Source organism: Dermacentor andersoni, chromosome 1 (assembly GCF_023375885.2).
Source record: "Dermacentor andersoni chromosome 1, qqDerAnde1_hic_scaffold, whole genome shotgun sequence".
NCBI classification, from domain to species: Eukaryota; Metazoa; Arthropoda; class Arachnida; order Ixodida; family Ixodidae; genus Dermacentor; species Dermacentor andersoni.
The window spans coordinates 81,491,196-81,516,270 of NC_092814.1; the positions used below are offsets into that span (position 1 = coordinate 81,491,196).

The window sequence follows — 25,075 nt, forward strand, 5'->3', positions numbered from 1 at the left end:
AGGGCATGACGGCATAGGCCTATGTAGATCACTTTATCTCTTCTTTTGTTGGCTGTGTTGCAAGCGTATTGTTCCCTCAGTAGAATAAACACAAACATTTTAAGTCAGCACCACTGTCCATTACCTTTTTTTCATACTCCTAGTTTTGGGCGTTTCCACATTATCCACAACAAACTACCCAGTCAGTCCTTACAGCATGCAGGGACAAACAAAACTCAATGTGAATTTGTAGGTATGCATCAGCCATTTGTCTTTGTTGACTTTCCCCTCTTCTCCATCCTTTCAATACACCTTTCTCACTTTTGGCCTAGTCAGGTCCTGGAGTGCTGGCAATAACATAGATCTCCTCAAGGGAGAGGAGGAATTAGCTTGTCTTCACTGGTGCCTCTTCTCAGCAGCAGTGTATGACCTTGCTCTTCTACAGGGAGAGGGGGAGAGGGCAGCGTGGAAGATTTTTGGAAGTGACAACTGGATAACCCCTTGTCTGACCATTGCAATGTCCACCGTGTTTGCTACTGCACATGCATTTGTATAGACAGGCGTCTTTTTCGCTACCACACCTGTCAGTCCTGGCTGTTTGTGCAGTGTGCAACTAAAGCATACTGCAGATTTATAGTTCACAGCTGAATCTCTCTTGCACTTCTTTGAGCCTGTGTGAGCAATAAGGGAACTGTTTTCTGGAGTGCATAGGGATGAAGAGCAGATGTGGGACATTTTTGTACCTGAATTTTTAGCTTGTTACCAATTATGCATCTACTGTAGCTCCTGATTATTGCACCTTTTGCTTAAAACCAAGTCTATTTACTTTTTTTGACACAGCACAAGAAAACTGCATCAACACTTCATTTCTTTTACTATGTTTGCTACAATGTTTGCTACAATGCTACTCTATTGCTGTGAAGGTGTAAGGAGATTGCTGCTTCACCTTGTTGAATTATTAATAAAAGTGTGTTCCATATTAACTCTTAGTTTCTCAGATTTGCTTTAACTGCAAAAGATAAGCTTAATGATTCATTTACATGTTTAGACTTGTGTGAAGGGGGAGGCAAACAGCCAGATATGAAGCTTTTGGCCAAATGTTGGCAGTTGTTTGTGACAGAAAAGACTAGTGCTAAATACAAGCACATGTTTTATCTGCTTAAATAAACAAGACATTGGAACCTTTATCTTATTTGCAGACTTGCTAGAGCACTGTTGTAGGCTCTGTCATTACACATGCATGTTGGCCAGTGGAAACGGGGGCGCCTGTCTTGTTGATTATTTGAGGCTGGCACTGAATGGAGCTTCAAAAAAATTAAATTATGGTCTTTTACGTGCCAAAACCACGATCTGATTATGAGTGAGGGACTCTGGAAAAATATGGACCACCTGGGGTTTTTAACATGCACCTAAATCCAAGCACCACGGGTGTTTTTGCATTTCACCCCCATCGAAATGCAGCCGCCGCGGCCGGGATTTGATCCCGCGACCTCGTGCTTAGCAGCCCAACACTGTTGCCACTAAGCGACCACGGTGGGTTGAATGGAGCTTCCAGCCTAAGCCCAAACAAGAACACACAACTTTAGATTGCAAATTTTAAAATTTTATTTTGCAGTTTCCTAACTTGCATGAATGTTTATGCTATTGCTGTGGGGCAGGCCACAATTTCTTTACAAGTTCCTTCTTATTGACTTTGCCCAGAAAATTGCGTTCTAGAGCAGGCACACACAGCAGAATACTGGGTACATTGTATGTGGGCATGCGCTCTTTGCACCAGTTTCGAAGGGCTTCAAGTTCCAGTGTGGCTGATGGCTCATGCAAGACAACCACTGCAGCAACACGTTCACCCCAAGTGGCATCAGGGGCTCCCACTACTGTGCATTCTTTAATGGATGGATGGGCCAGCAAGTGGCGTTCTACATCTAGTGCGCTGACCTTGTAACCACCAGTCTTGATGATATCAGCTGATGTACGACCTAGGATCTTGTAGACGCCATCAATGCATGCTGCACTGTCACCTGGAAATATTCACATATAAGGGGATCTGCATGCAGAGGCCATATAGTCCCTTAGTGTACAGCCCTCAATAAATTGGCATATTCCATACCGTCCTTCATGAGGTGCATACTGTAGACATCACTAATTAGGCAACCATGTGAACCAATATTCATAATATATGTCCAAGGGATGCACAGTACATGTCCACACATTCTCTGCACACCACCACAAAGGTCACAGAACAAAGAATCCAGCTAATACAGTATGGTTAAAGTGTGCTCATACTCTCCAGGCAGAAATTAAACCAAAAAGAGGCTTTGACTAAGAGCAGAAATGCAGTACAAAGCGATAGTCAACAAGGGGCATAAGTCTTCTTCCTGGTAATGTGCTTAGCCCCGTGAAAACAGCTGAAATCTCCTTTTCATTGTTTGCCATGCAAGGAATGTTTTTTTTTTTTAAATCTCTCCAGAACTTCTAGTCACAGTACATGAGAACCACATTATAACAAAGTTGAAGAGGAAGCCGAAATTACTACGTTATATCCGTTACTTCGTTATATCAGATATTGTCATTTACTGCCATATATACCCAAGGCAGTGCACAATTGCAAAAAGCCGTGCACAACACGGCTTTGCAGCCTGCAGAACCACTACACGGCCAGGCATGCGACAAAATTTTAATACTGTACAACAACAAAATAATTTTAGGCGTGTGACGCGACAGCTTTTAAATAGCTGCCTTCTGTTTCACTGTGATGCTCCTTTTCATCTGCTTTTCACTTGGCTCGTTGTGGTCGAGCAGCACATGGCACACAACACAGCGCTGTGCTGTGTGATCGAGGAGGCAAGTGAACTTCGCCGCGCCGGCTCGGTTGGCTTGTGGCCTCCGAGATCGCACCAATGCCAATGCAATCTCGGTCACGCCCAGCTGCCAGCCTGCGCGGCCCGCCGCATGGCGAACGAGAAGTGAAAGCATAGCCTGGGCGTGGCCTGGGCACCATGGATATGGAAAGCATAGCCTGGGCACCATGGATATCTCTGAGGCCAGGCCCAGCTGTGGCTACCAGCGCAACGTGCCGTAGCAGAATGCATTCTTTCACACTGTCGCTTGCGCGTGACCCCCCACTCGAGATTGTGCCAGGGAGATATAGGAGGCCGCGTCCAGCTGCACCCAACATTACTAGACTAGTTGGCTGCGCCTGCATGCATGGCGCGCAGTAGAAGTGATATGCACTAATCTTTCACATTGCCGCACGTCTCATGCAGCCAGGCACACACAAGAGAGAGAGGTCAGCGAAGAAGTGCGATACCTGCTTGTACATAGATGCACAGCTACACGCGGAGGTGAGAAAGACCAGTGTTGCTCGAAGACGCATTCGAAGCGGGGAGGCGGGAGTTTTTTTAACTGCCGTGGCGAACGAGCACCGAACTCCGTAGAAAGCAACGTACTCAGTGAGCAACGGTCGAGTATTTTTTGGTTTTCAAGACGTATATAGTTGGTTATATCCATTGGCTGAATAATTTCACTTCGTTAAAATGAAATTTTGAATACATGTACCTCTATGAAGATTTCACGGGGAATTTTATTTACTTCATTATATCCATTATTTCATTACATAGCATTTCGTTATGACGATGTTCAAGTGTACTAATCTGGATATTGAGCAGTGCAGCAGGCATACTGAGCAAATTAAAAAGATAGGCTTTGTACTCAAACATTGACAAATGTGATACGCAATAGAAATTATCAGCCGTGGTCAAACAAGGAAAGTCTCAGGCCGGAGTCAACTTCTTGACAAGCGGACCTGTCTTCATCAGGGCAAAAAAGTTTAAATAAAGGAACTCGTCTTTGTCAAGGCAACAACAACAGTTGTCCCCCTCCCCCTAACCTGTTCCCTGGTCAGAACAGTGGCTCCAGCCCGAGACGTATACAGTAGAATCTCGATAAACGGAAATCGCTTAAACAGAACTGCCTCTTAAATGAAACCCCATCCTCATGGTTGGTTGGTTTTGTATTTATGCAATTGTATTCACCTTTGTCTCTCATTAAATGGAACTCCTGATAAACGGAACCAATTTCCTTGGTCCCTTGAGGTTCCATTTAAAGAGAGTCCACTGTAGTAAGTCACTCGACCACTGTTGATCACTTCGTCTTTATCTTCCCGTGGACCTATCTTGTTCGGACGCAATATAAATAAATTATGGTATTGAGAAACTGGCTAGTTTTCTACAAAGTCGACTCTCAAACGGCGAGTACTTGTAAACAGGGTCCTAATACAGGTTCTTTTACAACATGGCCCTTTTGGCTCTTTTATCTCTTTAAAGTGCTGCGGTATATGAAAGCTACTTTAAATGAGTATCTACAAACGATAAGACTTTGGACTGCCCAGGCTGCAGATGCCTATGAAGCCCTTAAAATTTATGCAAGCTAGGCACTCACAGAGTCTCCATGTGGACTAACCTAAGCATACAAAGAATTAAGCATTCAAAAGAAAGAAAGAAAGAAGAACGTGACACACTTTAAAGTCAGTAACTGGAACTGAGGTCTGAAAGGAAGTTATCTTTCCATCACCTATGTTCTAGTTTTCAATCTCGGTCATTACAGACAGACATAGCCCACCATGCTAATAGTGTACACAACTGACAACACGTTGATCCCAAGGTGCCAACGGGCTGGGTCACTCTAAAAGCATGGCTTTCTTTAAAGGGCCCTCGCAAAGCTCTGTGAGAAATTTTAGTTTGACACTAGGAGAATTGTAAATGATCATCCATCAAGTGGTCTAGCATGAATTCTTAAAAAGGGTTTAGTAGTAGCTGACATAGAAGTGAAGAAATCTTGAGGCCCACCTTCCCTGCAAGGGACACGCCCTCTCCCACTGTCTCGACCAGCACCCGCAAGTGTGATTGCTGAAGTTGAAATGGACGCAAAGAAATGCCTACCTGTTTTAAACCAGCCATCCTGGGTAAATGAGTCTTTTGTTACCTCAGGCCTATTCCAGTAGTACTTGAACACATTAGGGCCTCTAATAAGCAGTTCACCACTGTTGTTTTCCAATCCTTCAAGGTACTTTGTCTCTGCACTTGTGCTCAATACCAGAGGCTTGTATCCTAATTTGGATTTGTCCGCTTCAGCAATGCACACTTCAACACCTGCTGTAGGGTATCCCACACATCCTACAAAGGAAATTCAGGATGCAGCAATGTCAATATACATGATGTATGCAAATGCCAGCAGGGCTAAAACAGTCAGAAAGTACAGGAGCTCCTTTTCTTTATGCCATATGTGGAAAAATATGACTCTGTGAGTCACAGCCATCCTTAGGACGCTCTTACTACTTAGTACTAGTATATAACCACTTTAAACATTGCACAAAGAAACTAGCACAAACATGTCTGCTATTCGTGCGAATTGACCAACATAGAAATGGTAAATTTGATGTTCATAGGAGTACAATGTCAGTCAGCTTAGGCAGGCATGAAAATAAATAAAATTGCATCCATAATTTTTCTAATTTTAGTAAGAAACCTGGTTGCCAGCAGCAATAAGCCAGAACCAACTGAGCACAGTGATAGCACTGTGTCAGCACATACTCAAGCTCCAGTGTGCACAACATTGTGTGACATGAAGTCCGGTGTTAAAAGAATGCCTTCATAAATGGCTGTATTAAGCTATAACACAGTAGCAGCTTTTTATATGTCGCAGACAGGCTTTAAAGTATTTATGACAGTGTGATCTTACGTCTCCTATGAGTGATCTTCTCCTATGAGTGACAGAAATTGTTATATTTGAAACCAAAGCCTGTAGCAGTAGGAAAGCCACAAAAAAATTTTTTTTGTGTGTGTGTACTGCACATTAGCTTGCATTAGATGCTTCTGCACCTATCACATACAAGGTACATCAGGAAAAGTAAATAAAGCAGAAGCCCTGCACATTCATTGCATTGCATCTGCACCGTGCAAGCATGAAAAAAAAAAAAATGTTTCAGATGTTGATGAATTGAAAGTAAAGCCACAAGTGCTAGAATCACTGTAGGAGCTTGTCACTGAGACAGTTGAGTGCAAGCATATATGCACTCGCCTTCTCATTTGGCCCAGACAAGACATGCAAAATAGGTTAAAAATGTCTGATGCCAGAATTAAATGAAGTGTTTAACATGCATGGGCAACTCTTCACACTTTCGAACTTGAGTGAATTAAATGGCAGGTTGAATTACCCATGCTGAATTGATGGAAGTTCACTGTGTAAACAGCAAAAGCTATGAAGAAAAAAAATCACAGTACCAGGATGCCTTTTGCCGTGCAGGAGATTTGACAGTGGTACACCAACTTCAGTCATTCCATATCTTTCCAATATAGTCATACCGGTAATGTCGTGAAATTTTTCAAATATAGGTTGTGGGAGAGAAGCCGAACCACTAATAACAAACCTGCATCAAATTAAAGAGAACAAGTTAATTCAGTATCATGACTGGTGTATGTCGGTGATTTCAATTGCATACCTGATATTTTTTGCAAATGTGTCACGGACCACATTCGGTGCCGTCTCTTTGCAGTGTTTCAAGTGCTGCTCGTAGTGCTCAATCAGCTTTACATACATTGTAGGTACAGCCATGAAGACCGAAACTGCTGGCTTGCTCTTATCTAAATGTAGCAGATGTTCCCACACCTTTCACATGCAAAGTACACCAGGAAATGTGAATAAAAAAGAAGCCTTGCAGTAGCATATGGTTGTTTGAAATGTAAATAATGTGCATTAAAACTGCACTGTGCAAGCATTAAAAATGGTTCCAATTTTGTTGAATTTAAAGTAAAGCCACAAGTGAGTGATAAATTTATCAACAGAAAGGCAAAGAGGTCAGCCTGAGCTAGTACCACCAAACCTTAATTTGAAGTTGGCTATAGACCCACGCAGCAAAGGCCAGAAGAAAATTAACAGCATGAAAAGTTGGACTGAGCGCCACCTAGCACAGAATCTTGGAGATATTAATGACTGTGGTTTGCACATTTTTCATCTGGATGACTACTTGGCTTCTAGAAACAAGCTGAATAAGTTGTGGCTCATTAATCTGCTATGCATAGAAACATCTTCAAAACACACAATAAAGTCAATCCGCACGACATAAAAAAATAAATGTATATATCATCCCTCATGTCTGCTATCTACATATGCCTAAGAATAAGCATCCAAGCAAAATTAGGTGCACCACTGCGTGATTTCAAGTAGCCAAAGGCCATGTGACGCACCTCTTCAGGGTTAAACTTGGGTAGCATCACACAAGCCGCACGAGAGTACAATGGTGTGAGCAGGCCACTTATAATTCCATGTGTGTGATGAAGTGGCAGTGCATGCAGCATCACATCTGCAGGTGCCCACTCCCAGGCCTTCCTAATCTGTGCCACTTGAAAGTGCACATTGCTGAATGAAAGGACAACTCCTTTTGGAGGCCCTGTCGTCCCACTGGTGTACATCATCAGAGCATCCTGTTCCTTCAAGCTTTCCTGAAGTAGCAGATCAGTGTGTTTTAATCATGCAGACATGAAGTATAAACAGTTTGCACATGTGAATATTGTAAACAGATTCATAGCACCACAGCGGTACAAATGACCCCTCTCCATCTGCCATTGCCTTTCTCCCTCGTTTTCTTTATTCCACAACACGTTTTGCCAAATCACCTTCCTCACAATTTACATTAGTAAAACCCCATTATTAGACATTCACATCTGTCTTAGCATTGGAGTACTGAAATTACGATGTAAACAATACAGGCAAAAATTCTTTTGGGTGCATGCATCACTGTTCTAATGCACATGTCACCTTAAACTCTGATTTACACAGAAGGTCCCAATTGCATTAAACAAGGATGTTACCCTTTCGTACATCAAAAATTGTTGAACTGTCTTCCTCGATAGTCTCTCACATTAGCTTCTTATTTCACATAAAACAGCTTAGCTATATAAAATGAACATTTTTAGATAAATGGATCTTGATTAATGTTAACGATTACTCGTACAGAATAGAAAGGTCTTGGCTGAACAATTTCCTTATACAAAAACAAAATTGGTGACAATAAAGCTAGCTTATACTGGTATCACGCAACCACTTTCAATCACTATTGAGCTCAATCTGGATCAAAATTATCAATTGCAATTGGCTCCCTCCCACAGCTTGCATAAAAGAGGCAATCATGACCGAGAAATGCGATTCGTATTGGACTCCACTATGATCGAAAGTGCGTCGTGTGACACACATTAGACTTTCAAATGATTGCTCATGCACACACATGCACACACACACAAATTATGGGGTTTTACATGCCAAAACCACTATTTGATTATGAGGCATGCCGCAGTGGGGGACTCCGGCAATGTGGACCACCTGGGGTTCTTTAATGTGTGCCTAAACCTAAGTACACAAGTGTCTTTGCATTTCGCCCCCATCGAAATGCGCACAATCACGTTTCCTTTGGTAGGTAAGCTAATAAGCTTTATAGGAAAAAACTTAGCCAAAGATATGGATATATGCCACAAGGGAAGAAAATGCTGCTTGAACAACTTGCCAACTTTGAAGCCATGTAGCAAGTGTGCACAAGTATCAAGTTTTTCATAAGCTACTTGTAAACTATGGGCACCTGAAGCTTACAATATACAGGATTTCTGAAAGAGCTGAACTGCTACTGCATCCGGGCAACACAGCCTAGAATTAGTGAATCGAGTTGGTTGTGCACACATGTAGACTGCAGCTCTAAATTTTCAACCTAACCACTTCAGGTCTCTTTTAGATGCATGTTCCACAGATATATGCACTGCACTAGTCACAACTTGGCATGGTGAATTACTGCAAAATGTCACAAGGGCAGACCTACAATTAGAAGAACGCTTTTCTATGCCTTACTAATCTCAGTTTTAACATACATGTTGGCATGTGTCACAAGCTGCATATTTTGTCATTTTTGTACATCTATTGCCTATTTTCACTGTAATGGTTTAGCTAGCACAGATGACATTAAAAGAAGAGTTTGAAATGTTCTTGCACAGCAGCATGGTGAATTTTTCAGTGTTAGCAGTCTTACACAATACTTTTACAATATTGCAAACACAAGCTTAAATCAGATAAAAAATGCACCCATAATTATCTTTACAGTATGTATTAGTGAACCTGCATGCACAGGCCTCTATCAGCAATATTTGTGGCAGTATTCCAAATTGACACTCACAGCAAAAATGTATGCAGCTGGCAAACAACCACAAATAACACACTTCACACACACTTTCACAGCACTGACATTCGGACAATCCAGCTTGGCAGAATATATGAAGTTGAGCAAAAGTGCTTAGAAGCTGGCTATTCCACTTCCACATCAATTTAGTATGACTGTGATATAGGACTTACCCAATCTTTGGTTTCAATTTCTTCTGCTTTTTCTTTACTTGGTCTGTCAATTACAATATAAGGGAGAGAAAGTTTCTCTGAAAGCGTCAGAATGCGTTCCTTGTATTCTTGGGTTGTGAGCAAAATAGATGTCTGCGAATCTTTAATGTAGTATTCCAGCATGGCATCTGGATGCTGATGGTAGAGGGGCACAGCTACATTACCACCCAGCCAGCATGCCCACTGTGTGGCAACATATCGAACATCACTAGGGCACAAATATGAAATTCGCATTTGATCACATGAGCTCGCAAATTTGGATATCTGTTTTCGGATTTGCTGGCTAAAGCTAAGTAGTTCATCATAAGTGTGTGAGCCAAGTGCATCAACCACAGCTAACTTGTCCAAGTGCTCTTGAATGCCTCCAAACACTGGAGAGAATGTGGGTGGGAAAGTGGCTGATGAGGAACATCTTATGGAGGCAACAGGTCCTAGTTTCAGCTTCCGCAGATTTCTGAACTTGTTTGCAAGGGTTCCTGGCAACCTTGCAAAATATATGAACGTCATTTTTCTTTACAAGCCCCTGTAAAAAGGAATTGTATGCTTCAATTAAAAACACCTCAAGGAAAGCACTTGTCATTAATAATTTAAAATAAGGCAGCGTGAAACAAACATTTAAGCACAATTTAAAGCAAAAGCTTTGCAATATTTAGTACCCCATGTACTGAGCTGTAGAGATCGCCCGTCACATTCAGCTGCAACATCCCCACCTACATGCACGCGCTATGTCAGCTCCGCTTCAGCAAACTATTTCATCGCCGTTATATTTTTCTCCAATATTTCCACTAATGCATCATACAAATCTTACTGTATGACTCACCTTATGTGCACAAGGGAATAACAAGAAAGCAGATTACTGCTGGTACTATTGTAGCCTAGCGAGAATTTGGGATAGCCAAGTGCACGGCTTCGTCCCAACAACGCTCCCAACACCTGTTGCGGCTGTTGCCGCTTATCGTACACTAACATGTGACCACACCTACCAATGCCTACCATATGTTGCCGCGTACGCGGCCAGCCCGGTGGCTGGCCTGCACATACACAGGGGGTGAAAAATGACAAGGTAGAGGTGTGGTCCAATTTGCTCACATTTGGGATGTTCCTCTAGGTGTGTAGAATTTTCGTGTCTGGATACTTTTTTGTTTATTCGTTTTGTTGTCGCGTTGCCGCCGAGATTAACAACACAACTTCCGAAACATCCGCTCGTTACGATTCGCCAAACCCGCGAACTTGTCACTGGAACGAAACTTGGCAGAATGAAAGGAACTGCATCACGGCACGACAAGGAAGCCACTGGACGCTTTCGTAAAATCTCAACAACTCTTGCTGCTTGGCGCTGCGACAAGGACAGTGCTTTTGGTTCAAGCACTAAGGTGTTTTGGGACCGTTATAAATGCGTTGCATAAACACGGCAGTCACCTACCACTCGAGTTGTTTTGGCCATAGCTAAGAGCCACAAAATATAGAACCGTGCGCTCATAGAATCGTAGAGTTAAACATGGTTAACCCGGTTAAACCATAGAGAAATGACCTATGCTCTATGACTAGACCTATGGTTAAACGGGTTAAACAACCAAAACAACCACACCAGCATTCACACAGAAAACACCGATTTGCGTCATTATCTTTCAAAATAGCTTATTTTATTACAAACGCATAGGTACATTGTTAGTAATTTTTAGAATAACCGGCGCATTTATTCATTTCAGCTGTTAGCTCAGCTTAACAGCTGAAGTTTAATCGCTGTTTACGTTTGACTCCGAAACCTCGGCGGTACTTTTGCGTGGCTGAACAAATGCGTCCTCCTGTCCATCAGGTGAGCTGCTGCTTAGCAAGCACTTCATTTCGTAACTCATTGAAGTCGTAGCACGAAAAGGAAATAACGAATACTTACTCATCACCGTAGTGAAGCAATTTCCTGGTAGCAGACTGTTGGAGGCTCGCCTATATGGCGCAGTCGGGCTTTCGGATTGAGGGACAAGCTGCATGCTTTGGTGGTTCCGTTCCACTAGCTCTGTGAAACCAACAGGGCTGTGCACCTGTCTCATTTGCAAATTATGTTGCACTTGCACACTTAGATTTCATCAGCATTAGACACGTCTGCAGACTGTTTTCATGATGCCGATCACTCTTATGATCTATTGTGAATTTATGCAAGGCGGACATTTTATTTCCTCCTTTGCAGCTCGGACATTTGACCACAAGTGCGCTGAACGCATTAAGCCACAACAATCTAAATTGCCGCGAGGCTGTGCGTTTGCTTCCACGTTGCGGTTTGCTACCACAAACATTACTGGAACAAAACAGCTGATGCTCCGTTAAACACTACTACCCAGGTGCGTCGTCGTACGAGGTGCACCACTGCGTTAGAGTACGTTTGACAGCCCTCAAACCGCAGTAATTCCCTCATGTGTGTTAATAGTTGACAAGCTAATTTTGCTTAGCGGTAGCCTGAAAGTGCGAAGGCCGCAGTTTCAACCTGAATACTCCAGCTTGTGCTAGAAAAAAAAAAAAATAGTGAAATACGTTTACCAAATGCATGGTTTAATGGTTTCGGTTCATTACTACTAGTGAAGAAGTGAAAGATAGACAGTTTGGCCAAACCAAATGGTTTGAGCTAAGCTACTAATAGTTGCAATAATCTGCTCGGGTTGTTTTCGATTTTGTTTTGATACCTAACGTTCCACCGCAATACTGTGACTTGTGAAAGGGGTTGTGGTTCCCATTATTTGCCAAGTCTTTCTTAACTTGTGGTGTAGTGACGGGACCTTTGGAATACGCAAGTTACAGCGCTGCACCGATTTCCTGGTGCCCAAAATACATGCACTCGCCAAGAGTAAAAGAAAAATAAAGAACATGAAGTTTCGGGCTAATTGATTGTTTTCTGCGGTTCAGGCCAGAGCTAGAGTGTAGTGTTCAACCAGCCTTGTTAAAAGTAGCAGGTTGCATGTGTGTGTGCATGATAATGTTTAGCAGCAGGATTGTGGTATAGTCCTTATGATTTGGCTATTTTTGTAGCAACATAGAAGCGGCTTGTCATTTGTATGGAGGTGAGCTTACGTTGAAGAACATCTTTGTGTTCATTTCATTGTGGAAACCGTCTTTGCACAAAACATGCCCAAACATCTGAAGCTTTTTCTTTCAACTGCTGTTGTTTTTTGCTGTGTTCATTTTCCCTGTATGCAGGTTTACTAGCTATGCTATTAGCAATTAATTCTCTGGAAAGCGCAGTTGAGTAGACACAGAAGTCAACATATGTTGCACAATGTTCGGTTACTCGTGAAGGTAATGAGTAACTATGTCCGGATTGGTGGAGACGTTAGGGACATAGATGTAAATGAAGAACACAGTAAGGACTCGTTTGTGGGAGCTAGTGATGTAATGAAAGCATGGGTACATTATTTTGCTCTCCTTCCAGGTATAGTACAGTTTCTCTGCACATACGTTGCAGGCTTGCTTTCCATAAGACTGCAGTGTAATGCTCTCAGATATTCCAACAAAGCTGATTATTGAACTTGGGTACTGATACTGTGGTAACTGTCACGTGGAGAGCTAGCTACTCCTGAGGTAGCTTTATGGACCGCACGCTTGTGCACTCATCAACTGACACCGCAACACCTTCTCCTGTTGTGTCTGCCCTAACTTGGCAGTGTCCGAATATTATTACTTCAACATATGATGTATCCACACATGATTATGATGACATGATACAGAGTTGAAACCGAAACCAGAACTAGGTATACAACACAACGTACTCCTCCCCTTAAAAATATTGGGGACACAGCTAACACAGTTCACAGTATATATGGTCACAAAATTGTTCAGCCAGGCCAGAGGTCTTTGAGCTTGTGTTGTCCACGATCTTGGCCGTGAATTCTCATCCTGTAGCCTGGAAGAGGGTCGTATTGAATTTTGATCACCTGCTTCTTCTACTCTTTGTTCTGCCAGCTGTTCTCCATTGTCTTGCCAGGTGAAATATGGCAGTGGAGTGTTGTAAGGTTCAGGCACAATTGATACACCAGCCTGTGAACCCATTGACAGAGTAGAAGTTGATGCCAGTGCTGAGCCATCATAAGGGTAGCTTTGAGATGTACGAGGCTTGTGAGACAGTCTTGTAGCATTCCACGTGCTGTGATCTTCAAGGACAAAGGCACTGGGTCTCTTCTGACCCACTGTCTTCATATTTCTGCTGAACAACAAATCACCTTTCCTGGGAGTGAGAGGCTTTTTCACCCTCACAAAATCGTCTTGATAAAACTTCGGAGTCTTGGCGCATCTACTTTTATCTGTGTATTCCTTGTAGGTCCTCTGTCTTTCTCTCACTCTCTCCCGCAGTTTGACGATCTCAGGTGTAGGCTTCTCTGAGAAGGATGTGCTGGGACACCCAGCTATGTTCAGTATAGTGCGCAAAGCACGACTGTGCATAAGTACGGCTGGTGGCACACCCGTTGTCGCATGTGGAGTGCTGTGGTAAACAGCAAGGTACTGTAACACTTCTATTTCGAGAGGTCACTGTTTCAATACTGCCAGTTGCACGTAATCTTTGAGAACCCTGTTAAAAGCATTCAATTTGACCCCGTTGCTTTGAGAATGATAGATTGACAACACAAGAGATACTTCAAAAACATTGTAGCGCACAAGAAAAGGACACACAGAGAAATACAGAAGACACCTCATGCACAAGGTGCACTGTTATCCCCTGTGTCTTTTCTTGTTTCTTTTTTTTCTTTGTCCTTGCCTTGCCTCTGTCTAGCTCTTTGGATACTAAAAGCAGAAATGTGTAGTTAGTGACTTTGCAGCATTCTTACATGTGTGAAAAATGTGGTTTTTGGAAAAGTGAGAAATGATCAAAAAATATTGAAGTGCAAACTTCCAGTTACTTTCATTTCATATTATGCTGTCTAATAAGCTGGACCTGACATTCTCTTATAACTCTGCTGAATTGAATAAAGATATTGTCAGAGGTACACATAAAATATTAAATTTTAATTGTGATTCACCTAAAATAACACTTGCTGCATAAAAAAAAAATGAAATTCTGGGGTTTTACATGCAAAAATCACAATCTGATCATGAGGCATGCTGTAGTGGGCAACTTCGAATTAATTCTGATCGCCTGTGGTTCTTTAACGTGCACAAGTGCACGGGTGTTTTTGCATTTTGCCCCCACCAAAATGCTGCCGCTGCTGCCGGAATCGAACGCGTGACCTCAAGCTTGGCAGCGTAATAGCCACTAAGCTATTGTCGCAGGTTTCTTGCTGCATAAAATGGAGCAGGAAGCTGCAGTGATCTAAATGGTACAGTGAGATAAGAGGACTGCAGAAGTTGCTGCCGAGTATCACACACACATGCGCACATGCAAACTGGTCTTTAATTTCCTGTGCCGTTGTGGCAAGCTGGTTCCATCAAAAAGAGTTATACAATAGTGAGGTTTTCCATGATTGTCTGAGTAGGTCTTCACTTTTTGTTCACATTATGAGAAATGTGTTTCACTTAGCTGCATCTTATTGCATGATTCATGTAACATTTCACTGTTTACTCATGGCCTGAAGAAAGTCTAGTTCTTAAATGTAATGAAATATTCTTCAACAACATGTAGGGGACAGATTTTATGTAGCTGAACTTTAAGAACTTGCAGTGGCAGACTTAAAGATGGAAAATCAAAGAAGCCACCTTATAGCTTATGCTTGCTGCAGTAGGATTTGAATAGTTGACATACTTCAGTGATAACTTTAGTGTATTGAATGCATGATATTCTCATTGACATCAGAGGTTCTTTGTTTTGTGAGAGGTAACAGGTTACTAGCGCTACTATATATGTGCTGAGGCAGTCTTTACTATTATCGGTACTGTTGATGGCTAAGGAAGGATTATACGAAGGGGGACTCAAAAGTAACGAGAATAATATTTTCTAATTCACATAGATTGTTTTTAACATTAGCATATCATAATAGTATTAACATATCTATCACCTGCCTGGTACCTCCTCTCTCTCTCTGAGATGCAATTTAGTTATCCCACCTCTTCATCCATTGTTGAAAACTGTTCAGCAACGCTTACAAACTGATGCCTACCAGTATTTCGGTCATTTGCTTTTTTACCTTATTCACTTTGTGAAAAAACACTGTCCTTTAAGTATGGTTTCAGTTTCCGGTCTGATTTCAGCAAGGTGCAGGATACAGGGAGCAGGAAGGGTGAGGTAGCCTTGTCATCTCACTGTGGTCAGGAAGTGCTGCAGGTTCAGTGCTGTGTGTAAGGGAGCGCTGTGGTAGTGAGCAAGCTTGAGTTTCGCAGATTGTATAATTTTTTTACTGCACCGCACAATTCCTTGAGCACATCAGTACAAAAATGCTGGGGACATATTCTCGGGTGATCACTTTCAGTGATACTATTGCTTTCACGTGATGTAGTGCTCAACCAGCCAATCAGCTCATCCAGTTTTGCTCAACCAGCCAATAAGCGTGCACTGAAAGTGATATCGCCAAAAGTGAACGCTTGAGAATATGCCCCCTGGTTGATGTTCTGACCTTGTGATACAAATTTAAAATGAACAAGTTCTTTGATGTAAATAGTTTTCTCAAGAGGGAACAAAACTTGGCGTACACACGTTTCTTGGCATCTGCCATTGCAAAATTGATACAGATGGGGACAAAGGTTCAAAACAAAGCAATGCAGTAAGCATACAAATCTTGACACTACTTGGCCTACTGATGGAGAAGAACACATAATATGCATGCCACTAGGCAGGCGTCGATGTTAACTCTTCCGCCTCAGTAAAAAAAAAAAAAAATCGTTATTTTTGAGTCCCCCCCCCCCCCTCTTGTATAACAATAATCGGTGCCTCCAATACAAAGTCAGTAAACACTTGCCGCTAAGTGTAAATTGAGGCTGGTTAGATGTTTCTGTGTCATGGTACTTAAGCAGATGGCCACTAGGACTAAGTGGGACATACTAGCTTGTAATAACATATAAAAAAGGAAATCTTTAACTTAATTACATACCTCATTTTATTGTAAAAGTTACAACAGTCATGGTTAAAAGGGATGTGCATGCCTTCTAATAATTAAAATATAATAATTTTCAAACAGATAAATTAATGAATTTAGTTCCCAGACTCATATGTGAGCATTTAAAATGACAGTGGCTTTGCCTTGCTTTAATGAATCACATTGTGTGAGGCATGAAAAAGCGGTGATAAGGTTGATAAAACTGAACTCTTACAATGCCACTCCTGATATAGCTCAGAGACTCACTCCTGTACACTCCCTGCTACTCCTGAATATATATGCATTTCATGCCTCTCCTGAAGCAACTCATATAAATAATGATCATCATCATCAGCCTGGTTACGCCCACTGCAGGGCAAAGGCCTCTCCCATACTTCTCCAACTACCCCGGTCATGTACTAATTGTGGCCATGTTGTCCCTGCAAACTTCTTAATCTCATCCGCCCACCTAACTTTCTGCCGCCCTCTGCTACGCTTCCCTTCCCTTGGAATCCATTCCGTAACCCTTAATGACCATCGGTTATCTTCCCTCCTCATTACATGTCCTGCCCATGCCCATTTCTCTTTCTTGATTTCAACTAAGATGTCATTAACTCGCATTTGTTCCCTCACCCAATCTGCTCTTTTCTTATCCCTTAATGTTACACCTATCATTCTTCTTTCCATAGCTCGTTGCGTCGTCCTCAATTTAAGTAGAACCCTTTTCGTAAGCCTCCAGGTTTCTGCCCCGTAGGTGAGTACTGGTAAGACACAGCTATTATACACTTTTCTCTTGAGGGATAATGGCAACCTGCTGTTCCTGATCTGAGAATGCCTGCCAAACGCACCCCAGCCCATTCTTATTCATCTGATTATTTCAGTCTCATGATCCGGATCCGCAGCCACTACCTGTCCTAATAGATCGATATATTCCCTTACCACTTCCAGTGTCTCACCACCTATCGTAAACTGCTGTTCTCTTCCGAGACTGCTAAACATTAATTTAGTTTTCTGCAGATTAATCTTTAGACCCACCCTTCGGCTTTGCCTCTCCAGGTCAGTGAGCATGCATTGCAGTTGGTCCCCTGAGTTACTAAGCAAGGCAATATCATCAGCGAATCGCAAGTTACTAAGGTATTCTCCATTAACTCTTATCCCCAATTCACCCCAATCCAGGTCTCTGAATACCTCCTGTAGACACGCTGTGAATAGTATTGGAGAGATCGTATCTCCCTGCCTGACGCCTTTCTTTATTGGGATTTTGTTGCTTTCTTTATGGAGGACTACGGTGGCTGTGGTGCCTTTATAGATATCTTTCAGTATTTTTACATATGGCTCGTCTACACCCTGATTCCGTAATGCCTCCATGACTGCTGAGGTTTCGACTGAATCAAACGCTTTCTCGCAATCAATGAAAACTATACATAAGGGTTGGTTATATTCCGCACATTTCTTTATCACCTGATTGATAGTGTGAATATGGCCTATTGTTGAGTAGCCTTTACAGAATCCTGCCTGGTCCTTTGGTTGACGGAAGTCTAAGGTGTTCCTGATTCTATTTGCAATTACCTTAGTAAATACTTTATAGGCAACGGACAGTAAGCTGATCGGTCTATAATTTTTCAAGTCTTTGGCGTCCCCTTTCTTATGGATTAGGATTATGTTAGCATTTTCCCAAGATTCCGATACGCTCGAAGTCATGAGACATTGCGTATACAGGGTGGCCAGTTTTTCTAGAACAATCTGCCCACCATCCTTCAACAAATCTGCTGTTACCTGATCCTTCCCAGCTGCCTTCCCCCTTTGCATAGCTCCCAAGGCTTTCTTTACTCCTTCCGGTGTTACTTGTGGGATTTCAAATTCCTCTAGACTATTCTCTCTTCCATTATCGTCGTGGGTGCCACTGGTACTGCATAAATCTCTATAGAACTCCTCAGCCACTTGAACGATCTCATCCATATTAGTAATGATATTGCCGGCTTTGTTTCTTAACGCATACATCTGATTCTTGCCAATTCCTAGTTTCTTCTTCACTGCTTTAGGCTTCCTCCATTCCTGAGAGCATGTTCAATTCCATCCATATTGTATTATATTTCCTTATGTCAGCTGTCTTACACTTGTTGATTAACTTGGAAAGTTCTGCCAGTTCTATTCTAGCTGTAGGGTTAGAGGCTTTCATACATTGGCGTTTCTTGATCAGATCTTTCGTCTCCTGCGATAGCTTACTGGTATCCTGTCTAACGGAGTTACCACAGACTTCTATTGCACACTCCTTAATGATGCCCATAAGATTGTCGTTCATTGTTTCTACACTAAGGTCCTCTTCCTGAGGTAAAGCCGAATACCAGTTCTGTAGCTTGATCCTGAATTCCTCTATTTTCCCTCTTACCTCTAACTCATTGATCGGCTTATTATGTACCAGTTTCTTCCGTTCCCTCCTCAGGTCTAGGCTAATTCGAGTTCTTACCATCCTATGGTCACTGCAACGCACCTTGCTGAGCACGTCCACATCTTGTATGATGCCAGGGTTAGCGCAGAGTATGAAGTCTATTTCATTTCTAGTCTCGCCGTTCGAGCTCCTCCATGTCCACTTTTGGCTATCCCGCTTGCGGAAGAAGGTATTCATTATCCGCATTTTATTCTGTTCCGCAAACTCTACTAATAACTCTCCCCTGCTATTCCTAGTGCCCATGCCATATTCCCCCACTGCCTTGTCTCCAGCCTGCTTCTTGCCTACCTTGGCATTGAAGTCGCCCATCAGTATAGTGTATTTTGTTTTCACTCAACCCATCGCCGATTCCACGTCTTCATAGAAGCTTTAGACTTCCTTGTCATCATGACTGGATGTAGGGGTGTAGACCTGTACAACCTTCATTTCATACCTCTTATTAAGTTTCACAACAAGACCTGCCACTCTCTCGTTAATGCTATAGAATTCCTGTATGTTACCAGCTATATTCTTATTAATTAGGAATCCGACTCCTAGTTCTCGTCTCTCTGCTAAGCCCCGGTAGCACAGGACGTGCCTGCTTTTTAGCGCTGTATATGCTTCTTTTGGCCTCCTAACTTCACTGAGCCCTATTATATCCCATTTACTGCCTTCTAATTCCTCCAATAACACTGCTAGACTCGCCTCACTAAATAACATTCTAGCGTTAGTTGCCAGGTTCATATTCCAATGGCGGCCTGTCATAAAGAGCATTGCAGACCCATTGTGCCATCCATGAAGTCAGCTAAATGCATAGAACTTGTAGATTACCATATTTATTGTTATTTATGCCGGTAGCTCATTTTTTGAAACATGAGCTACGAAAATCCTAGGTTGGCTTAGATTTGAGGGTTTCATTTGGAGCTGTCGCAACTGGAAAAATTGCATGTTGACTAATGCCAGCTCTAAAGTATAGTGCACCAGCCATTACTGTCTACCAGCCCAGCCTCACTGTACTACAGCTCACTGTGATGGTGCATCATTTTGACTGCATTGAACGCGTAAAGTGTAGGCACAGTCACTGTTTCTTTTTTTTTCTTTTTTTTTAATGTTCGGTTTCGCCGAGACGTTGGCACAATAGCACTGAGCATGCAGTGGCAGTACATCGCGAGCTGGGGCAAGTACGTGGTTGGCGCTGGACATTGGTAATAAATGTCATTTGCTCTTTGTGGCTTTGTCATTTACTATTGTCTTGGCTGGCTTGCATTCAAGGATATCCTGACCTTCCAAATTTGAGGGGTTGGCTTAGAATCGAGGCCAACCTGGGTTAGAGTAAGTATGGTAAATTTCTGACACTAGCTGGTGCACATGTCTCGGCAGGGCAGCCATGGTAAGTTAGCATGGCAGGTCGATCCAAGCTTTGATAGATGAGAAAATTTATGAAGTGTTGATGAATTCTGATTTAGACAAAAGTGATTATGAGGAACCAGCTTCTGTGCAGCATAGAATGACCACTGAACCAATGCGTGAAAAAAACATAATAATATGGCACAGGGCAAGGAGCAACCCAGAAGAAAATCTGGCTGTTAAAGGGTTAAAATGTTCAAGAAAGAATAACTTAAGTGTGTTTCATGTTATTATATGAGAAAGAAAAAAGAATGGGAACATAGGTGAAGGGGGCTTGACAAGCTGAAGCTTGAATGAAGTCTAAAATATATATGAACAGTCAAATTTTCCATCTTATCCTGATTTTTCCTGAAAGGTAAACACATGTTGTCCCACCTGGTGAACTCAGTTTTACTTCAAAAGTTTCTGCGCTTCCTGTCTAAAATAACTTTTTATTGAGCATCAGTGGTCAAAATAAACAGTCAGATTTGGCATCTTGTCCTGCTCTTTTCTCGGAAGCCAAATGCTTGTTGCAGCTAAATGCTGCAGTACCCATATGTTCACACTCTCAGGAATACACTGAGCAAGTTCTTTAAGGGCAAGCAGTGAGCAGGTTCTTTATATGCAAGGCAGGATCAGAATCCCTCTTTTAATCACTTTCCAAGGTGCACAGTATTACTGCACATATGTTACTTCATTTCCACATTTGCTAATCTTGACAAGCTATTCATGTGGTGCATGATGACAATTGTTTCTGAAGCACTGGGGCACCTCTTCTTTGTGCTTATGCTATCTGTAAAACCATTTCATGAAGTGCAAAGAGCATGCATGACATGGTTTTGGGGGAGAGCCTCTCCTACATTCTTGACCTGTCACTGTCTATAATTCCTCACTTACACAGATACTATATTGCCACATTCCTATCAGCTTCATTTCAGCATGAGTGATTTGTTAACATTCTATTTTAAATGCGTAAGCATTTCTATGTCGACTCCCAGAGGAAAACCATCACTGACGTGTGACGCTCGGAAGCCGAGTGTCTTACCCAGCGGGCTAAAGCCTACACTTGCAGAAGGCAAATATATCTGAACCATATGAATGTGTTGTACCGTGTTGCAACAACACAGACATGTAAGCAGTCAATGAGTTGACAAGGATGATAAGGAATCATAAAGGAGTTATATTGGTCTGATTGGGGTTGATAATGGTTCGACACAGATGGATAAGGTGCTGAAGGGCTTATAATGATTGGAGCAATAAGGGTCGGATCATGGTTGATAAGGGCAGGTAAGAGTCGAACTGAGTCCAATAAGGTTGATAACAACCAATACATGTTGATAAGGGTCGGATTGAGTCCAACGAGGTTGATAATGACCAACAGAGGTTGATAAGGGTTGGTAAGGGTTGCACCAATCCCAATCATGTTGATAACGACTAATAAGGGTTGATAAGGGTCGATAAGGGTTGGATCAATCCCGATCAGGTTGATAACTACCGATAAGGGTCAGGAAGGGTTTATGCTGGTCGAACCAAAGCAGATTACAAGGCCAATAAAGCATACATTTAATGAACTGTCTACTGCTTCGTCAATTGTGGTAAACAACATACGTCGTGTCGTATGTATAGAGATGAGCAAGTAGCACAATGCTTGTGCATACTTAGACAACTCCTGTAGAGTTGGTGCGTAATTGTTTTATTATGAATGTTGTGAATTGTTTGATATAGTTACTTGAAAGTTAAAACAAATGTCTGTTCAACCTGTGCATGTATTGCACAAAAATTCTGCAAAAAGATTGTACTTTAATATGTGTTGATTTGGTCCCATCAACAACAACAGTGAATTTACTTTTTTACTTATTGTATTCTAATTCAACTCATTCACATGATTTTCATGCATGTTACTAGAGATGAGCTTAGCTTGTACTTGCTTTGGAAAGCTTTATTTCTCCTTCCAAGCACAAGCAGAGTGCATTTATAAGTCACAGGTGATTTTTGTTAATACACGACATAGCAGGAAGAGAAAAAAAAAGTGTGGCCAAATTTAATTTTGGTGCTGACAACAGCAAAAAGTGGTGCTCGCTTTATTAACTGCTGTTTCCCATAGCAGAAACTTGGCACAAGAGAAGGAGAAAGACCAAAAAAGTCTGGGACTTGCAGGATAAAGAATAAATCAACTTTGGGTCAGAAAGTCACCCTGAGGGGATAGGACTGCTTTATATAGTCTGATGAACGAGTGCTATCGTACATGCTGTAGGGATGAGTCCAGTGTAGAGTCCATCTCATTGCAACCTTTTTGACCTAGATAGCTAGCTGTTTAGCGAAAAAATATTTATTCTTTTGACTTCAAGGAAATGCACAATACTGATTGCATGTGACACAGTGAAGCATTTCTCTTGAAAATTTTATTCGCTACCTTGTTCACATAAATGAATGTTATTGAAATCACACTTCCGTTTGATAATGTGTCAAAATTGTCACGTAGTAAGAAGAAAGAGAAACTTTGGAGCACTATTTTTAAAATAGTATGATAGGTAGAAGGTTAGTTTTTCTATGGCGAGGTACAGGGAAGAACGTTGGAACATTTAGAAAATCACTATGAGCTGTTTGTTCTGTCTCATCAGTGGGAAGTTTAGGCAAGGTGCCTTGTCTAATTCCTCTGGCTTATGTTTTTCATTCAGCATATAGCCGTGGACGTTGGAGAGCTGCGTGACTGGCACGCAGGGTGACAATGGCGCACCGAGATAAGTGCACCACTGATCACGAGCAACAGTTTGACAACTCTTCAACGGTCTTGGAGAAGATTGCTGGCCTGTATGCAGAGCGTCTCCTCAGTGATATTACCTTGGAAGTTGGTGGAAAGCAGTATGCTGCACACCGGCTGATCCTGTGTGCTTCCAGCGACGTTTTTCAGGTGAGTTCCAGTCTTTATTGCCATTCATGGACAAAGATTTGATTTCAATGTTGTTGTGTTGATATGCTGAGCTGCATATACCATATTCACATAAGTAAATAAGTGTATGTATGTATGTATGTATGTATGCGTGCGTGCGTGCGTGTGTGTGTGTGCGTGTGTGAAAGAAAGAGAGTTAGAGAGAGAGCAGGGATGCAAGTGCTGGTGAGGGAACTTGGGGCACAAAAACTGCAGTGGAAGCGACTGGCTTTCTTGACACTCCAATGCATACCATGTTCTCCTGTTCCACCTTTTTCTTCATTTTGTACACACTAAATTGGCATTGGCAGTGCACCATTAGACACCATTTGTGCTCCACCTAAACTGTTGTGCCATGCCTTTTGAGCCACTTTGCTGATGATCTGTCCATTGTGTTTTGCAAAGTGCTTCTCCTTTAACACTCAACACGTTAGACAGCCATCAGCTTTGTCACTCATATATTGTATCTCATGTATTACACACTCCAATAATAAATCCAGGGAAACTTTGTTACAGTGAAATTACTGTCGTTACATCATTAAAATCTGGAAAGGGACGTTGACAGCTAAGGAAGGAAGGAAGGAAGGAAGGAAGGAAGGAAGGAAGGAAAAAGTGGAGAAGGAAGGCAGGGAGGTTAACCAGTTTAGCTTAACCGGTTTGCTACCCTACACATGGCAGCGGGATGGGGGGATGAAAGATGGGGAGAAAAGATAGAGAGCACATAACACGGCACACACATCGTTAGTTACAGTCTGTCACTCTTGCGCGGTACGTGACATCACTGTCACAGCCGCTTGTCCAAGCCCGTCTCCTTCATAAACCGAAGTAGTCCCTTCGTCGCCTTCAGCTGCGATGTCTTCTGTCGGCGATATGTGAAAATAGTTGCAACTCACAATGGTCTATTGTCAAGGTGCGCTAGAACGGACGCCAGGGACTGTCTCTGAACATTATATTCAGGACTCGCACAGAATATGTTCCAGCGTCTCCTCGCAAAGACAGGCATTGCAGAGAGCGTTGTCAGCCATTCCAATGCGAAACGAGTAAGATTTCGTGAAGGCCACCCCTAGCCATAAGCGATAAAGCAGGGTGGCCTCACTTCGGCGGAGTCCAGTTGGCATACAGAGATGCATCAAAGAAGGCAGGTCGTGTTGACGATTGCTCCGGTTGGTCTGGCTGCTTGGTGTGCGCCATAGAGAGAGCGTGATCTCCCGTGCAAACACTCGAAGTCTGCTGGCTTCGTCGGACCGTGAAAGTGGTATGGCCTCTTCCTGTGTGTCTTCAAGAGCTGTCCGAGCGGCTTTGTCGGCGTCTTCATTTCCTATGACGCCGCAGTGACTTGGCAGCAACTGAAACGTCACGTGATGTCCTTTCTCATGTGATGTATGGAGTAGGCATCTAATATCGAGCATGAGCTGTTCGAATGGCCCGCGACACAGAGCTGATAGCACAGATTGTAGGGCAGCCTTTGAGTCACTGAAAATTGACCATTTTCGAGGTGGTTCTCGATTGACGAAACAAAGTGCAGCGCGAAGAGCAGCTAGTTCCGCAGATGTCGATGTTGTTGGGTAGTCAGTCTTAAAGCTGATGGTAATACCTCTTGCTGGGGACGACCACAGCACCGGACGAACACTGGATGTTTGTGGAACCATCAGTATAAATATGTGCACTGTTGACAGCTAAGAAAATAAAACAAACGTAATAGTATGATTGTAGCATGAGTGAAAAAATGTATTATGCAACTGCAGCTACCTGCCTAAAATGAAGTGTTTTAGCATAGTGTGATGAATGATCCATTACAGTGATGCATGGCTGCACTATACATTGATGCCACAGTGCTCGGTGCTCCAAGAATGTCTGCTGATTTAGCATGCATAGTTTTGTAAATGCTTTACTTAACCCTCAGCATAATTTCGCATGAAAACAGTATGGAGAGAGAGACAG

General features: G+C 42.4%; 2 protein-coding genes across 3 annotated transcripts in view; one reads left to right on the forward strand and one right to left on the reverse strand.

Annotated features, from left to right (window-relative positions):
* Window positions 1–1,566: 1,566 nt before the first annotated feature.
* Window positions 1,567–10,816, reverse strand: LOC126546045 (malonate--CoA ligase ACSF3, mitochondrial-like). Of its 2 annotated transcripts, none has more exons than XM_055061657.2 (7): window positions 10,495–10,816; window positions 9,367–9,928; window positions 7,221–7,475; window positions 6,476–6,642; window positions 6,258–6,403; window positions 4,917–5,150; window positions 1,567–1,997 (listed from the first exon to the last, which is right to left on the reverse strand). In XM_055061657.2, exons 2-7 carry the CDS (start codon window positions 9,910–9,912, stop codon window positions 1,621–1,623), a joined length of 1,725 nt encoding a protein of 574 aa, XP_054917632.2. In that variant the 5' UTR covers window positions 9,913–9,928; window positions 10,495–10,816; the 3' UTR covers window positions 1,567–1,620. The 2 variants fall into 2 exon arrangements, with proteins under 2 accessions (XP_054917632.2, XP_050050070.2); XM_050194113.3 differs by lacking the exon at window positions 10,495–10,816 and adding an exon at window positions 10,226–10,329.
* The window catches only part of Tango10 (transport and golgi organization 10), a 32,743-nt gene continuing 18,105 nt past the window's right edge, over window positions 10,438–25,075 (forward strand). Inside the window, exons 1-2 of the mRNA XM_055061658.2 lie at window positions 10,438–10,513; window positions 22,884–23,116. Of these exons, the coding sequence (XP_054917633.1) occupies window positions 22,934–23,116 (183 nt within the window). The 5' untranslated portion in view covers window positions 10,438–10,513; window positions 22,884–22,933. The remainder of the gene's footprint in view (window positions 10,514–22,883; window positions 23,117–25,075) is intronic.

Excerpts from the sequence above, each read along its gene's own strand:
- LOC126546045 (XM_055061657.2), bottom strand. The coding sequence starts at position 9,912 with ATGACGTTCATATATTTTGCAAGGTTGCCAGGAACCCTTGCAAACAAG. Across the intron at positions 7,476-9,366 it reads AAATTGAAACCAAAGATTGG|GAAAGCTTGAAGGAACAGGA; the intron begins GTAAGTCCTATA and ends CTGCTACTTCAG. Across the intron at positions 6,643-7,220 it reads CCAAGTTTAACCCTGAAGAG|GTGTGGGAACATCTGCTACA; the intron begins GTGCGTCACATG and ends TGCATGTGAAAG.